The sequence below is a fragment of the Hirsutella rhossiliensis genome (genome assembly GCF_020360975.1).
Source record: "Hirsutella rhossiliensis strain HR02 chromosome Unknown scaffold00002, whole genome shotgun sequence".
In the NCBI taxonomy this organism is placed as follows: domain Eukaryota; kingdom Fungi; phylum Ascomycota; class Sordariomycetes; order Hypocreales; family Ophiocordycipitaceae; genus Hirsutella; species Hirsutella rhossiliensis.
Genome location: NW_025408668.1, coordinates 552,048 through 568,664, shown reverse-complemented (window position 1 = coordinate 568,664; position 16,617 = coordinate 552,048). Strand labels below are relative to the sequence as shown.

The 16,617-nt window shown below is 53.1% G+C and overlaps 2 protein-coding genes across 2 annotated transcripts; both read left to right on the top strand.

The window, feature by feature from the left end:
• Nucleotides 1–4,374: 4,374 nt before the first annotated feature.
• On the top strand, nucleotides 4,375–5,745 carry HRG_01621 (ATP-dependent DNA helicase PIF1; the record flags this gene model as incomplete). The annotated part of the gene is made up of 4 exons (XM_044860092.1): nucleotides 4,375–4,740; nucleotides 4,783–4,812; nucleotides 5,059–5,569; nucleotides 5,624–5,745. The coding sequence occupies 4 exons, from the start codon at nucleotides 4,375–4,377 to the stop codon at nucleotides 5,743–5,745; spliced, it is 1,029 nt and encodes a 342-aa protein (XP_044723725.1).
• Nucleotides 5,746–10,622: 4,877 nt separating this feature from the next.
• On the top strand, nucleotides 10,623–14,290 carry HRG_01620 (reverse transcriptase (RNA-dependent DNA polymerase) domain-containing protein; the record flags this gene model as incomplete). The annotated part of the gene is made up of 11 exons (XM_044860091.1): nucleotides 10,623–11,257; nucleotides 11,409–11,436; nucleotides 11,502–11,877; nucleotides 11,926–12,162; nucleotides 12,236–12,452; nucleotides 12,504–12,949; nucleotides 12,992–13,062; nucleotides 13,141–13,359; nucleotides 13,531–13,971; nucleotides 14,017–14,133; nucleotides 14,189–14,290. 11 exons carry the CDS (start codon nucleotides 10,623–10,625, stop codon nucleotides 14,288–14,290), a joined length of 2,889 nt encoding a protein of 962 aa, XP_044723724.1.
• Nucleotides 14,291–16,617: the final 2,327 nt, after the last annotated feature.

Sequence of the window (16,617 nt, the reverse complement as noted above, 5' to 3'; positions counted from 1 at the left end):
GTGCATCTCACTTTTGGCTGGATGATCCATTCGACACGGGAGCTGGTCCTGGAGCGGCAGCAAGCTCGTAGTTGTTGTGATGCGCAGCAGTACGCCAGGTAAGGTGCCGATTCAGCCCTAAAGACACGTACAGCATCATAGAGAGACCTACAGATTCAAATTGATCAATGGCTCGTCACTCTTAGCAGGCAGAAAATCCTTCACCCTTTGCGCAGTCCCAACACGCAGCGCCAGTACTGTTCCTTGCGCGTAAGCGAAACAGGTATACACTTTGACGAAATTTAACTTGGGCACATTCATTCCCAGGGCCTTTAATGCCTCGTGTGACGCGGGACGGGATCGGGTGGGAGGAAATAAAGAACTAAAATTGAAAGAACAGTCTCTGTCAATATTGTTGTACTACGAAAGGAAAATTATCCTAATTCACTGGCGGCACTCTCAGGAGTAATACCTTCCCGAACGAGCAGTATTGATCCTATCCCTGGTTCGGTGGCAGCAGCCCCTGACGCTAGGCCGGTGCGGGCCAAGTGTAGACCCCCCCCACCAGTACTTGGCCGCTTTCTACGAAAATTTTCTCCACTTTCAACTTCCACCAAACGCAATGGCAAGGCCACCTAACCCGATCGATCAATATCGTGACTATGTCAGTTTCCTCTACCTTAACGGTGTTTCGCGAAGCAGAATTAAGTATAAACTTCGGAAGCGTTACCACGTCGCCGTCGATCTGAGTACAATCTCCCGCCGAATCGCCAGGTGGGGTCTCCCGCGCCAGCAATCCCGTACCAGAGAAACTCCGGAATTGATAGAGGCCACCCGTGATCTGATCTTTCGCGTTGGCCTTAACGAAAAGCAAACCCTAAGTGTTCTACAGAGACGGGGCTGGCAGATCACGAAGCGAGGCCTGAAACGCATCAGGCTTCACCCGGACCGCCGTTGGGTGCGCAGACTCAATAGCGATGAGGAGCGCCTGGCATTGTTGGAAAAAACCGAACAAGCCATCATCGACATAACGCGACGCTCTAATGCCATTTCGGGATACGGCAGAAACCTTCTGCAACCTTATCTCCGTCAGCAAAAGCAGCTCTGGGTACCAAGAGATCCTCTCTTCGAGATGTACAAGATCATGTTCCGAATGAGGTCGAGCTCAGAAAGAGGATGTTTCGAGAAAGAAAGGACAGTTTCTTGTCCCAGGCCCGAACTACCAGTGGTGCATTGATGGCCACGAGAAGCTCAGGGTGTACGGATTCGAGATATACGCGGCCATCGACGCCTACTCGCGCAACATTATCTGGTTCTACCTTGGGCACTCTGCCACAACTGCCTTGAGCGTACTGAAGCAGTACCTGGCGGCATGTGACGCCTATGGCTTCCGGCCATGGTACTTGCAAGCGGACAGGGGAGCGAAACGCCGTTGGTTGCAGCAGCCCATTGAACTTTGTTTTGACCACAGACGGACGTGTGGAATGGCATGAGCAAGTCTTCCAGCAAGGTAGGAGATTGAAGGATTCGTATAAGGCAGCCCCGAGTACGAAGAACGTCAAGATTGAGAGTTGGTGGGAGCGTATGCTCCATGTCTCCTCTCGGCAGTGGGTAGACTATTTTGGGGAGCTCGCAAGGGACGGGGACTTCGACGGCGACATGCTGGAGGATCAGATTGCCATCTACGCCGTCTTCGAAGATATATTACGTCAAGAGCTCTTCGACTTTGTGGAGGCATGGAATCTTCATCGAATACGCCTTCAAAAGAACCGTCCCCATGTGGTCCACGGCCAGCCCTGGATGAATTACCATTACCCCGACCCGGATAAGGCATGCAATTGGGGCATCCCCATTGATCGCTCAGTTCTACACGAAATGGGGCGACCGTTGGTGGACATTGACATTAGCACGTGCTTGGAGCCCGAGACAAAGGATTGGTGCCACAAGACGCTCCTTAAAATGGGCTACGATCAGGTCGTTCTTGAAGTCGCCAGGACCCGGATAAATTGCGACCCTTTAAGCGTTTCTATCTTGGTCTCCGGATAAGATCATTCAACACATCGAAAGTGGCCGGCAGCCTATACTGGCGTACCGCAAAGCGCCAACTGGGGGCGTTGCTGAATATGTAAGCGCAATATCTGTTTGTGAGTACACTGACCTAAACGTACATAGCAAGCATTACTTGAGCGGGCAAATCGAGCCCGAGAAGAAGAGCTTGGAGATGGGCAATCAGCAGAGCAACCATTGGTTGAACTAGGCTTTGAAGACGAGGAAGGAACCGACATTGAAGGAATAAGCGGTGACGAGGAGGAAAGCAACAGTTCAAATGAGGAACCGGAGTAGTCAAGTGCCTTGTGGACGATACCGGCAACCGGTTTCTGTCTGTGGAATAGTTGAGGCCGAGGGAGTTGGAATCGCTGATCTAAATTCTCTGCCTGTAAAGTGTAGGCAGTTATGTCACACAACAAGATGCACGGGCAGTATGGACGACTGAGCGGCAATCGGGAAGAAGATCCCCTGTGAATCGGGCAACGAAAGACTCTTGATTTATATCTAATGAAGGAAATCTATCTCTCTTATATACATGAATAGGGAGACTGAGGGCAGCTGCTGCCTGCAGGCAGCAGCTTGACTCAGTGTTGCTAATAATATAAACAATACGTATATTGGCAATATGGACCCCTCGCAATATTATTGTATTGTCAAGAGGTGCGTATTGTATTGCGCAATATGGCATTGGTCCATATTGTATTGTATTGCCAGTGACCAAATATATTGCCAGTAAAACAATATATCCCGTATATCCCACGTGACCCTCATTATTCAACCGTCGTTGCTGAAATATCGTCACCCTGAAAATCCTGTATCCCAAACCATGACTTCAAGCACTCCAATGCCTGAATTACATCACTCCCAAGTCGATTTCGACGGTCTGTGATGGTTATTTTTGCCCCAGAGAAGAGTCTTTCGGGCTCAGCAGACATTGCGGGAATTGACAGTATATCCACCGCCATTTTGCTCAGGTATGGGTAGTTCTTTGCTGTGTTTCCTCCAGCCACCATGCGAGGGCGCTTGTGAACCCATAAACCCGTTCAGACTTACAATATCGCTCGTACTCGTCTGTGATAAGTGCTGGTTGTAGGTGCTTGTTTCTCCAATTCAAGAACTCGTTCGTGGTCGTCAACGGAACCTCAGATAGAGAAGGCGGCTCCACAGGTTTATTCAGCCCGAAGGGCGTTTATTCAGCCCGAAGGGCGTTTATTCAGTCAGAAAGAGAGGCATAAAACCTCTTCTCATTGGCTAATTGGCCTCCCCTGTACTCAACTCGTGCGGGGAGTGGTCGGTTGGCAACGCCACCAAATGAAGGCCATGCCGCAAACCCCTGAGCGTTGACTAGGTAACGAGCTAGCCGTTTCCGAGAGCTTTTCTTCAATGCAAGTTTCCAAGCACACGCTTCCACTTCCATCGTGGGTCGAATCTATCGAACCCATCGGTTACTAACGGATTCTAGGTCAAATTTAGCTCCGCGGCCGACCTAGCTACAACATTCCTGGCACCACCTGCGGGTGTGTATTGCTGCAGCCACGCAAGTCCTCGCAAAGCCTCCTGCCCGAGCAATATCTAGCAGTCTCGGTGGGAAAGAGGTGGATATATACGGTCAGATGGAGAACAATATGCCCGAGGCAGTCCGCAACTGTCGTACCTGCAAGCAAGATCTGCCCGAAGTCGAATTTCGAAGCGTCAAGGACCCTACGAAGTTTACAGGACAGTGTGCTAGCTGTAGGGCACACCGAAAAGAACGGGCAACCGAATCGCGAGCCGCCGTTACCGCGATGCGGAATATCGCCTCGAGACCATCGCTACGCAGAGCCACGAAGAGGACGGATTCGCTAGCTAACCTGACGCCTCCAAGGCGGACTGCGCCAACGCCTGCGTCTGTGACTGACCTACGACCTCCTGCCATGCCTGTTTTATTCCGTGGCCTGGCGCCTGCACCGGAACTGCCTATACCTCCGCTGGGGCCATCTACTCTAAGCCCTGTTGAGGACCTTCCCTTTTCCTCCTACCCTTGGCCTGCCAACAGTAGTTCTGGGCACGCCGATTCAAGACACTGCTTCTACAGCTCCTGTTGTGCAAGGCACTCCTATACCACAGGAATCGCTTCCTACCACTCCTTCATTATTGTCACAGGGTCATCACCGCGGCCGTTATACTCGTCAAGGCACACAGCCTCAAGCGCGGCTGTTTGATCAGAGTAGTGATCCGCCTTTTACAGGTGACCTTGACTTGCCCGCCCTTAGTAAGGAAGATCAGGCGCTTGTGCGAGAGTTCTATACTGCCCTGAATGACGACAAGATGCATAGTTGCATTCGCTGCCAGGAGCGTTGGTTCGATATGAAACGAAATAGCTTGAAAATCTGCAGCCGCTGCATTGGTCGAGACAGGAAGAAAGCCCTCGACGAGCCCTACTTCTTCAGCGCTGCGAATAACCTCGACTTTGGGGAAGTCCCCGGCAATCTACCCGATCTAACGATGGTTGAGGAGATGCTTATTGCTAGGATTCACGTACACGTCAAGGTCCTACAAGTGCGTGGCGCTCAATACAAATATCGCGGCCACGTTATCCACTTTCTTCGCAACATTGGTAGGCTATTTGAAGAGCTCCCAGTGCTACCGAAGGAGCTAGATATCGTGCTCCTACGGCCTCCTAATATGGAAGGCGACCCTCGCTTCCAGCAACAGTTTGCTCGCGATTTCCGGGTACGCCGTTCATGCCTGTTGACCTGGCTGTATTACCTACAGCGCCACCACCCGGGCTATCGCGATATCGTCGTGAGCCAGGATCGCCTGCAACGGCTTCCTCTTGACGGCAGCATAGTTGCTTCCATTGCTAGCCAAGTGGCTGACATACCTGACGGCGAGATCCCACAAGGCCCTGTTGAGGAGGCCTTGAAGAGGATCCTGCGATGCGGACGCATCAGCGATCCCGAACTTGCAGGTTACCGATACCGAATTAAACGCCCTGCAGTCCCGAGTCCTTGATGTTGCCCTGACTCTGAGCGTATGGCTAATGTTGAGTATATGTCGCATAGCGCGCAGGCTCACCACCAGATGCCATTGCCATCCATTCGCAGGACCCCTATCGACGAATTCAACCGTTCCCAGCCGCTGTTATCGCTTGCGTTCCCTACCCTCTACCCTGACGGCAAGGCCGACTTCGTGGAGCCTCGCCTACGGAGCATCACGTACCAGGACTACCTTGGCCATGCGATGAGATGGCATGACGGACGTTTTGCCCGCCATAAAACGTGGCCTTTCGTCGCCCTCAACACGCTGCTACGTGCGCAGGTCCGAAAGCGAAGTGACTACTTCGTCAAGCAACGCGACAGCCGCCGTCAACCCCTTACACGCGCTGACCTAGAGGAAGCGATGGCTGAGCCTGATGAGCCAGAGGCTCAGGACCTGATCCAGTCGATCACGCGCCAAGCCGCGGTAATCAGGGGCACCCGGCCGTATTGGTATAAGCAAAGGAAGGAATTGGAAGCATATGCCTACAATCTGGGCAGACCTGGCCTTTTCGTTACTGCAAGTGCGGCCGATTACCACTGGGAATCACTATATCGTCACATGCCTCGATTCCAAGAGTGGAAAGCAGCTCCTGAGGCGGCGCGCATGGTCCTGTCCCGGCAACTACTGCGAGACAACGCCCACATCGCCGCCTACCACTTCTACAAGCGTTATACGCTTCTACGACTATTGTCCTGAAGCAGAAGTTCAACCTAACGGACCTTTGGGGCCGCTATGAGTGGCAGGGCAGGGGTCTAGTCACCACCATGGCCTATATTGGTTAAGTGGCCACCCAGACTTGGATCCTGACGATAATCGATCCCGGGAGCGATTTGCCCGTATCTGGGGATATCACGTATCTGCCGTTAACCCAGAGCCTCATCGAATACAGGCTCCTGGGGAAGGGAATCCCCTGATCAGCAATCTATTGGAGCAGCCCCTTACCGTTCAGTTCCTATCGATGGTAGTCAACCGCGTGCAACGCCACCGCTGCAACAACTACTGTATGCAGCGCAATAAGCATACCAAGCAGGTAGAGTGCCGATTTGGATTTCCTCACGGACAGCGCCTACTAGCCTCCCTTGACAAGTTGCCTCACTCCAAGCACTGGACCTTTAGGGGTGGGAGGAACGATGGCCAGATTAACCACTACAACCGCTTGCTTACCGTTGCATGGCTAGCCAATACAGATGTCTCTCCCTGCACGAGCCTCCAGCAGGTGATCGATTACGCAGCCAAATACTGCTCCAAGTCAGAAAAGAAGAGCGAGTCTTTTGCCCAGATTGGGAAGGCGCTGATGCCCCGGGTCAAGGACCACAACCCCCTGATTTCTTTCACGTCAAAGCTCCTGAATCAGCTAGTTGCTGAACGGGATTACTCGAAGCAGGAGGTTAGCCACTTACTCCTCGGCCTGCCGTTACAGGAGGGCTCACGAATCTGCCTATACGTTGACTGCCGTCATCCTGACAGACATTCCCGCTCCTTACGCATTGACGGCGATGAGGTTGACGAGGCCCCAACGTCTACGAAAAGTACGGTCAGCGCCCGGAAGCCCTGAAGGACCTGACCTACGTTTCCTTCCTCAAACACTGGAATTTCCGCTCTAGAGACCCTTCCGCATGGAAGCAATGGCGGCCAGGCAACGTTAACGGCAGGCCCCGTGTGTTGGTTTACTTTCCTCGCTATCAGGCTGCTCCAGAAGGCCAGCAGTGGCCAGATTATTGCCGTGTAAAGCTGACATTAAATCACCCACATCGCCGGCTTGATGAGCTCCTCACTTTCGACGGCCAGGCTTTTAGTTCCCACGTTCAGGCCTTCTCCTATTGTTGGCAGCATCACAATCATGGTGATGACCATTACGGCCAGCCAAAAGAGGCTCGATTACAGCCTCAAGATGATCAATATGAGGCTCTGCCTGTGGGGAAGAATTTGATGACGAAGACTGGATTCGCCTCGCTGCCCTTTACCTGACCACCCCTTACCCAGGAAGTTCTTGACCTTCTTGGCCGCCGCGATATCGACGTCAATTACGACTGGACACGGCATGTGGGTACATATCCGGAACTTCGAGATGGCTACTGGAAGGACCTTATCGCTAGCCACCCCATGGCCAACGATGTGGAGGTCCTTGGCCCTCAATGGCGTAATACGCTGAATCCACAACAACGGCTCGTGTACGACACATTCATGGGCCACTTCCAGGCGCGAAATCCCACTCAAATCCTTCTCCACGTTGATGGTGGTGGTGGCACCGGCAAGTCGTTCCTTATCAAGGTGCTTTCCTCCCATCTTCAGGCGGCCGCTCTACCGAATCCTAGCCCTATTTGCCGCGTAGCGCCAACAGGCGTTGCGAGTAACCAGATACAGGGCAGCACCATTCATTCATTGCTACGCCTCCCAGTAGGTGGTGCTTTTACCGACCTTCCCCCAGCCGACGCAGCCGCCCTTCAGTCCCGCCTACGGCACGTCAAATACCTCGTGATCGATGAAAAGAGCATGCTGGGATTGAGCAGCTCGCGCGGATCGATTCCCGTCTGCGACAGGCCTTTCCACAGCGTAGCCTCGAGTTCTTTGGTGGTGTGAGCGTCTTGCTTGTGGGCGATTTCTTCCAGTTACCACCAGTCCGGCAAAAGCCCCTGTATTCGACTAGCACCAGCCTGTCTTCGTTGGAAAGGAGAGGGCAGGTGGCCTACCGGTTATTTGACCGCACCGTCTTCCTGACCACGGTACAGCGCCAGGCTGGTGATGATCAGGCTCAGTTCCGTCGGGCGTTGCAGGAACTGCGTGAAGTCAAGTTATCCATACCGTCCTGGAACCTCCTTAGCAGTCGGGTACAGTCCAGGCTAACGCAGAGCGAGGTTGACAGCTTCAGGGCCGCTTTGCGGGTGTATTCTACCAGGGCCCGGGTCAACGAATACAATTACGAGCATATGGTGCATCTCAACGCCCCGGCAATACAGGTGGAGGCAAAGAATCAGGGCAAGGGCGCGGGGCAGGCACCAAGCGACAATGCTGGCAATCTATCTAACAAGTTCCCTGTTGCTAAGGGCGCCAGGGTAATGCTCACTACTAACCTATGGCAGCCAGCTGGCCTAGTTAACGGTGCCCAGGGTACTGTATACGATATCGCCTGGAACCCAGGCGCCGAACCATGGAAGACCCCCGGCCGTTATTATGGTGGACTTTGATAGCTACGATGGACCGCCATATCTAATAACTAACGAGGGCAGGAAAATCTCACCCATCCTCCCAGTCAGGCGTGATTTCCTTATGGGCAACGAGACCTGCGCTCGCACGCAGTTTCCTGATGGTGGCGTTTGCTATCACTGTTCACAAATGCCAGAGCCTAACGAAGGAGCAAATAGTTACTGATCTCGCTACACGCGACTTCCAGGCCGGTATTAGCTATGTTGCTGTGTCACGGGTTACGTCGCTGCAAGGCTTACTCCTTGAGGCGCCTTTCGATCGTCAGAGCCTCTATAACCACACGCCGACAGAAGGTTTATAAGCCTGTCTCCCTACGTGCTGCGTTTACGGCTAACTACAAAGGCTAAAGCAGGGATGAAGATGCGCCTCGCTGACCAACAACGGCGTCAGGGTCAACAGCTGAGCGATGCACCGTATCCACCACTCTACCTTGACTAAACGACGTCTTCCTATAAGCTACAGGGAAGGGGGAGGTTCGATATAGGGTATTGTAACGGGCTGAGCCCGTGAGGGTCTCGGCTCCGCTCTCGACAAGACCCACCGGAGCTCCGCTTATAAGCTCGTGCCATCTTCGAGAGCTTTCCTTTCTTTTCTTTTCTTCTTCTTTTCTCCTTAGCTTTAGGATACTCGTCGCAGTCGCTCAGCTAGTTGTCAACACACTCAGTTGAGACCGTTACATTATCCTAAAGCTCCTTTCATCGTTAAAGCCTTTGATCACAATCAATTGGCAGCGCTGTTCAGTTCCCTTTGTGGGTACGCGGAGTGGCAGTAGCTTGGGCAATCCTGTGTGGAACGCCCGCGACGAAAGTGCGTGTGTGTACGGCGCCAAAGCCAGCTTGGCTCGCGTCGCGTAGCTCTCATCTCCCGAGCAAAGGACGTGGAGCGTCAATCTGCTCTCCGTACGGCGTGCGGTTGAGCGAGAAGTACGTGATTGCTGCTTGGCTCCCAGTGTGGACGGCAGCAGCTGGACTAGAAGCCCTGTGCAGAACGTCCAGCCGTGTAGGAAGGAGCCTTCGAGGCGTTGATAGCGTTCGACCGTTGTCGAGATATCCCTTCCGTATCAGACTTGCTGTGTGATCAAGTCGCCCTCAGTCCTGAGAGACGAGGAGAAAATCTTCAGTCATGGAGGCAATCGATTCCCAGCAAGGTTCTTTTGAGCCTCAATCGATGATGCAAGCCCTGGCTGCAGTGATGGACAAACTAGAAAGTGTGTGCAAGCCAAGAGGCCGAACGCGAAGAGATGCGATCGCAGATCCGAATCCTCCAAACAGCCGTCTCAACTCCGACTCCGGCAAATGAACCAGTCGCTCCTATCGAACCGATGTCCGACAACACGCCTCAATCGATCGAGACATCCGAAAGAATCCCATCAAAGAGGGTAAAACCAACCTTGCCTGATCCGCCGAAATTCGATGGAACCAGGAAAACTTCCGTCCCTGGTTCTTAGAGATGAAAGCGAAATTGGCTGTGGACCGACAGGCATTCGACAATAAAGAAGCACTCTTCGCCTATGTGTACTCCCGGTTGGCGGGAACAGCCCAGAACATGGCCGCTGCTTATTACGAACAGGGCGGTATCGATGGTGCTCGCTCCCCAGATCTGTTTCTCGACTACTTGAACCGTCGGTACGGGGACCCGAACGCAAAGGCACGAGCACTGGATCGACTTCGATCGTTGAAGCAGAAGCCTGATGAGAGTTTCGCCAGTTTCTTCCCAAAGTTCGAGAAAGAGCTTGCCGATAGTGGCGGTGGCGAGTGGGCCGACGTGGTGCAAATCAATTACTTGGAAGGAGCAATTAATAATAGGCTCAAGTCGAGTCTCGTCAGTGCCGTCAGTCTCCGAAGGATTTCAACAGCTACGCCGAGCTACTCTTGACGATTGGCTCGCGCCTAGATAGCCTCAATTTCCACCAACGACAACAAGGCCGCGAGCAGAGGTCAAGAAAGGAGTATGGTCGTTTATCCGAACCGCTCGAGTCCCGACAAAAGCCCCCGTCACCCGGATCGCCAACCACGTCGTCCCCGTCCGATGATCAGATGGATTGGGAACCCGTGAAAGCAAATCGGTTGATAAACGGCAGGAGGGCCCCGGAGGAAAAGCAATTTGTTCCGTTGGAGGAGCGCAAATGTTACGAGTGCGGGAAGCTTGGCCATCTTGCGGCCAAGTGTCCCGGGAAGGCGGCGGCAGCAGAGAGTCAAGGTCCGTGTCGAAGAGAAGACAAGAAGCTCGAGAGCAAAGCACCAAGAGCCCGCGGAGAGTTCTAGCGGGGATACCTCCGATGACCATTCGGAAAACGAGTAGCTCCTGACGAAAATCGCCGTCAGGAGCGCGCAAAGGCTGAGGCGGAATGGGCAACTCAGAAGGACGAGATGGACTGTGAAGGCCTCTACGTAAATTTCGGTATCAATCGAGAGTATTTCATCACGGCCTTCGTTGACTGTGGTTGCCTGTGTTATGGGACCATCAGTGAGCGCCTTGCCCGCAAGCTTCACCTGCCGCGTATTCCGATTAAACCTCGAACGTTGGAGCAGGTCAACACATTCTCACCCGAGGCCATCTGTGCCGTGACCTACTTCGACTTCGATATCGACGGGTACCAGAAGAAAAGAGCTTTTTTCTACGTTGTGCGAGACCAGACCGACCCTGTGATTCTGGGCAAGAAGTGGTTGAACCAGGAGGATGTCACCTTGCGATTATCGCAGAACCTCTTGCATATCGGGACGCACGACCATTGGGTGAAAGGCCGAGACCCGAAGGAGGAGGAACGGTGCAACATACGAGGACAGGCGGCGTTCGTGTTCGCCGGAATGGTTCGCCGAGCAAGAAAGTTCAAGCATCGAGACGATGGAGTGCGGATCTTCGCCGCAAGCCTGAAAGACATTGAGAAGGCATTGACTCCGAGGAAGAAGTCAGACCCGAGAGAGAAGCTGCCCCGTCACTACCACGAGTACCTATCCGTCTTCGACCGCGACCAAGCGGACCAACTCCCACCGCGTCGTCCGGGGTGTGATCACAAGATTCAGTTAGAGAGGTCCTGATGACAAGGAGAAAGAACCGCCGTGGGGACCATTGTACGGCATGTCACGAGAAGAGCTCATTGTTCTGCGAAAGACTCTCACTGAGCTACTCGACAAGGGTTTCATTCGAGCAAGTAGTTCTCCAGCGTCAGCACCAGTTTTGTTCGTGAGGAAGCCCGGTGGTGGTCTGCGCTTTGCGTGGACTATCGAGGATTGAATGCGATCACCAAGAAAGACCGATATCCCTTGCCGTTGATCGAGGAAACTTTGCGGTCGCTGTCCAAGCCCAAGTGGCTCACCAAACTTGACGTTATCGCAGCATTTCACAAGATTCGCGTCGAGGAGGGAGACGAGTGGAAGACAGCATTCAGAACACGTTACGGACTCTACGAATGGCTTGTCACGCCGTTCGGGTTGACGGGTGCTCCCGCAACGTTTCAGCGTTACATAAACCACACGTTGCGAGATTTCCTCGACGAGTTCTGTTCCGCTTACATTGACGACATCTTGATCTACTCGAGCGGTTCGCTCGCAGATCATCGCAACAAAGTCAGGCAGGTCCTTGCTCGACTGCGAGATGCAGGCCTGCAGATTGATATCGACAAGTGTGACTTTGAGGCAAAGAGTGTCAAGTACCTGGGCTTCATCGTCGAAGCCGGGAAAGGTATCCGCGTGGACCCGGAGAAGGTGCAGGCAATTCAGCAGTGGCAGCGACCCCGTTCTGTCAAAGGCGTCAGAAGTTTTCTGGGGTTTGCCAACTATTACCGGCAATTCATTCCCAGATTCTCCAACATCGCCGCGCCTCTAACGGCGTTAACAAAGAAGGATGCGGTGTTTGCGTGGTCGAAGGAGTGCGACAAGGCCTTCGAGGAGTTGAAGGCTCTTCTGACCAGTGCGCCGGTCCTTGCGCAATGGGATCCGGATAGAGACGATTGTGGAGACGGATTCATCCGGTTATGTCACAGGAGGGGCGCTCTCGCAAAAGGGCGATGACGGCATCATGCGGCCTGTGGCCTTCTTCTCAAAGAAAAACGCACCGGCGGAGTGCAACTACCCAATCCACGATAAAGAGCTGCTGGCGATCATTCGCTGCCTTGAGCATTGGGACGCCGAATTGAGGAGTGTGAAGTCCTTTACCGTTTTGACGGATCATCTCAACCTCCGTTACTTCACCAAGAAGCAGCAACTGAGTGAACGTCAGGCGCGATGGGCTGAGACGCTATCGCGGTACAGCTTCACCATCAAGCATCGACCGGGCAAAGAAGCCGTCGTACCGGACACGCTGTCGCGACGAGAACAGGACATGCCGCACAGCGCCGAAGATGATCGGTTGCAAGGACGACGTGTTCAGCTGCTGCAACGTAACAAGGGTGGCCTGGTGACAAAAGTCAAGAGCGGTTATGTCACCAAGGGCGACACGGATCAACCCGATGACGCAACAACTGACCAAGACGACTCAATCGAAAACCCTTTCTCGGACCCGGAACTGCAGAAGTTATGGGACGAAGGTGTCAAGAAGCACAATCGTTATTGGCTCATCCGAAAGGCCGTACAGCAAGGCGAGAGGCGTCTGCCGTCGCATTGGGGACTGCCCGTGATGCTCTCGGAATGCTCGATTGACGATGGACAGCGGCTCTGCTGGCGAGAGCGAATTTGGGTGCCGAACCACGAACCCCTGCGCACGCGGCTTATGCAGGAGACGCATGACTCAACGCTTGCAGGACACCCCGGACGGGACATGCTGAAGTCCTTGTTGAGCCGCAAGTTTTATTGGCCAGGCCTCGATTCAGACGTGCGTCAATTTGTGAGAAATTGTGATGTGTGTGGCCGAAGCAACATTTGGCGAGAGAAGCGTCGCGGTTTATTGAAGCCGCTACCTATTCCAGACAGGATCTGGTCGGAGCTGTCAATTGACTTTGTGACAGACCTGCCACCAACCAAGTCGAACGGTTCGACCAACCTTATGGTCGTGACGGACAGACTGTCCAAAAGTGTCGTTCTTGAGTCATTGAAGGACATCACGGCCGAGACGACGGCCAGAGCATTGCTACGGAACGTGGTGCAACACCATGGCGTGCCGCGCGCGATCGTCACTGACCGTGGCACGCAATTCACCAGTAGACTATGGCAGAGGCTCTGCGAGCTGCTACGCGTGAAGCAAAGATTGTCTACGGCGTGGCATCCCGAGACTGACGGTGCAACAGAAAGGGCGAATCAGGAAGTCGAGAGATATCTGAGGATCTTTGCTGCTTATGCTCAGGATAACTGGGAAGAGCTGTTGCCAGCGGCCATGATGGCCATCAACAATCACAACTCGACGTCGACAGGCCTGAGCCCGTTCTTTATCACGCATGGGTATCATGTTGACCCGATACAAGTCAAGGAGAAGTTACGGACGGACGGAAGGTCCCCAGTGGCCAGGGCTGAAAGCATTGTGCAACGATTTCGAGAGGCAACGGAATGGGCCCAGGCGGCAATTGCGTCAGCGCAAGAGCAGCAAGAGAAGAACGCCAATTCGCGAAGACAGCCGTCAGACCAGTTCAAGCCTGGAGACAAGGTATGGCTGCGACTTCGCAACATCCGATCCAATCGGCCATCCAAGAAGCTCGATTGGCTGTCGGCCAAGTACACCGTCCTGGAGACCATTGGGTCACACGCGTGCAGGCTGGACACGCCTCCGGGAATACACAACGTGTTCCACGTGTCGCTCTTACGCTTAGCAGCGGACGATCCGCTACCGTCACAGACGTCGGATGACTACCGCCCACCGGCCATTTTGACGGACGATGGCGAGCTGTGGGAAGTGGAAGAGATTCTGGACAGGAAGAAAGTCGGGAGAGAGTGGAAAGTGTTGGTGAAATGGGTCGGATGGATAGGTCCGACGTGGGAGCCAGTCAAGTACGTCGCAGACACAATAGCACTGGCTAGGTATGAAGAAGTTCATGGGAAAGTTGGATCGAAACCACCCCAATCGAAACGATCGAAACGGGGAGGAAGGAGGGGTTATTGTAACGGGCTGAGCCCGTGAGGGTCTCGGCTCCGCTCTCGACAAGACCCACCGGAGCTCCGCTTATAAGCTCGTGCCATCTTCGAGAGCTTTCCTTTCTTTTCTTTTCTTCTTCTTTTCTCCTTAGCTTTAGGATACTCGTCGCAGTCGCTCAGCTAGTTGTCAACACACTCAGTTGAGACCGTTACAGGTATATAGTTAGATTGGGCCAGTCAAGGAGCGGTTTAAACAGCTGGATGGCCGCCGCAGGCGAAAGGGGGGTTCTAGGGGGTCCCCCCCTAGGAAAGTTGAATTGCAGGAATACGATGTTCACCCTTCGGGCTGGATATTCAGCCGTTAAGCCCCTTGCCTTGGCAACTTAACGGGTGTTCGAAGTATTTTAATCATCCCACAGTGTCTCCATCAGCTTCTTTGACGAGTCAGCCCACTCCTTCTTCCAGTTTTCGTGTATGTAGTGCCATTTATGCGAAGGGTGAAGCACAATCGCAGCGACGTAGGCAGGCGATTCGTCAGTAAGACAATAGTACTTATCCATCTTCGCCCAGCCCGAGTTATACATTGGTGCCATAATCGGATCGTCGATATGTGCCTCTTTTCCTGCTTCGAATTGCGCCAATACGAAGTCCATAGCCAAGAGAACATTGTCAAGAGTTGCAAACGATGACTCAAGGGCCTTTGTCGTCATTTTAAGCTTCTCCAAGAAAGACTTGATCTTCTCGAGGATGACCCACTCCTCGGGAGAGAGCTCGTCTCCGGCACAATCTCCTTCCACCCATTTGTTGAAATATCCTCGACTGCGCCTCTAAGATGCAAGGCCGCTCGTAGCATGGTGTACCACGAACTCCACCTCGTGTCATTATCTCGCGCAAGCTTGCGATTATGGCTGATGGCCAGAAACTTTTGGCGACGCTGAACACTACTTTGGACGAAAACCACGAAGTTGTGGAGCTTGCCAAGGGACCCTTTTCCGCCACGCCTCGATCTCTTTTAGTGTCACATTATGCCCATCACGTTCGTCGTCTTTGAGCTTCTCATTATCGGTAACGAAGAGGAAAGCTTTGGCGGCAAGGTTGATAATGTGACCTTGGCAGCGGAGTCGGTGAGATTTGGGATCGTATCGAATGTCATATCGACGTAGAAGGCCTGTAAATGTTAGGGCCAGTCAGAAAAACAGTGCGCCGTACTTACCAAGGAAAGAGATCTCATCATTGTATCGTTATTGCCTGCATTGTCCATCACAAAATATCCAAGGTTGGAAGCAAACCCCAGTCATCAACCACTTCCAAAATTGCCCTTGCCAGGTGATATCCGTCGTGCTCACTGTCGATGTCTTTCAAAGCCAAGACATGGTGTTCCAACTGACTGTCTTCTGCAACGTAATGAGCAACTACGCCTAAGATGGCCAAAGAGTTGGGGGAAGTCCATAGGTCGCAGCTGATATGAATTTTTGACTTTGCTGACTGGATGCGCTGCTTGACCTTCTCCTTCTGACCTTCGTACTGCCGCATAATCCATTTCTTGATGGTCTCGTGTGTATCTGGAAGCCAAGTATCGATATCGGCGTTGAGGTAGGCTAAGAATGCTCGGAATTCTGGGCATTCCACAAGCCTAAATGGGAGAGAACAGGACGTAATAAACCTTACGTATAAAGCTTCGAGCTGGTCTGGGTCGATCGAGTCTCCGGATTGATCGTTGAGCCGACGGCGTTTTCGGGGATGTTCTTTGGCCGTAACACGAGCTATCTCGAGAATAGTTCGTATATTCGTGACTTTGGCAGTTCGTGGCGCGCCTTTTGGGAGGCCGTGACCGTCAGGAGGAGGATCCGTAAGGTGCTTGGCTGGGGCCGCAGTTCCACCGGAACAGCAATACGTTTTGTCACAGTGTTTGCAGCGCCATTCTTCTTTTCCGGTCCGCTGATTGTAGTATTTCGTCTCTATGTCCTCGTCTGGCATATGAGAAAAGACCCATGATGTTCTTGGCTTGGCCGAAGGGTTTATGGAGGCCGTGCGAGGTTGCGACGATTGGCATTCAGTGGTTTGGGTCTCATCTGGATCATGCAACCGTGGGCTGGAAATCTCCGAGTATTCGTCTGATATTGACGAATCCCGTCGCGGCGATGTTTGAACAAAAGGCAGGCGTTGTTGAGGCATCGAGATTGCTTGTAAGTCCTGGGGTGGGAAAGCGGGGTTGAGGAGGAAAACAGTGTTTGGACGGCGAGCCGCTACCCTGTAGGTCTGGATTTATACATACATTTACGCGTTTCCGTGCGCCAATAGGAAACTTTTACGTCCTGGAGGTCCGCCAGACGAAAAACAATACATAGAACATGCTTATATTTAC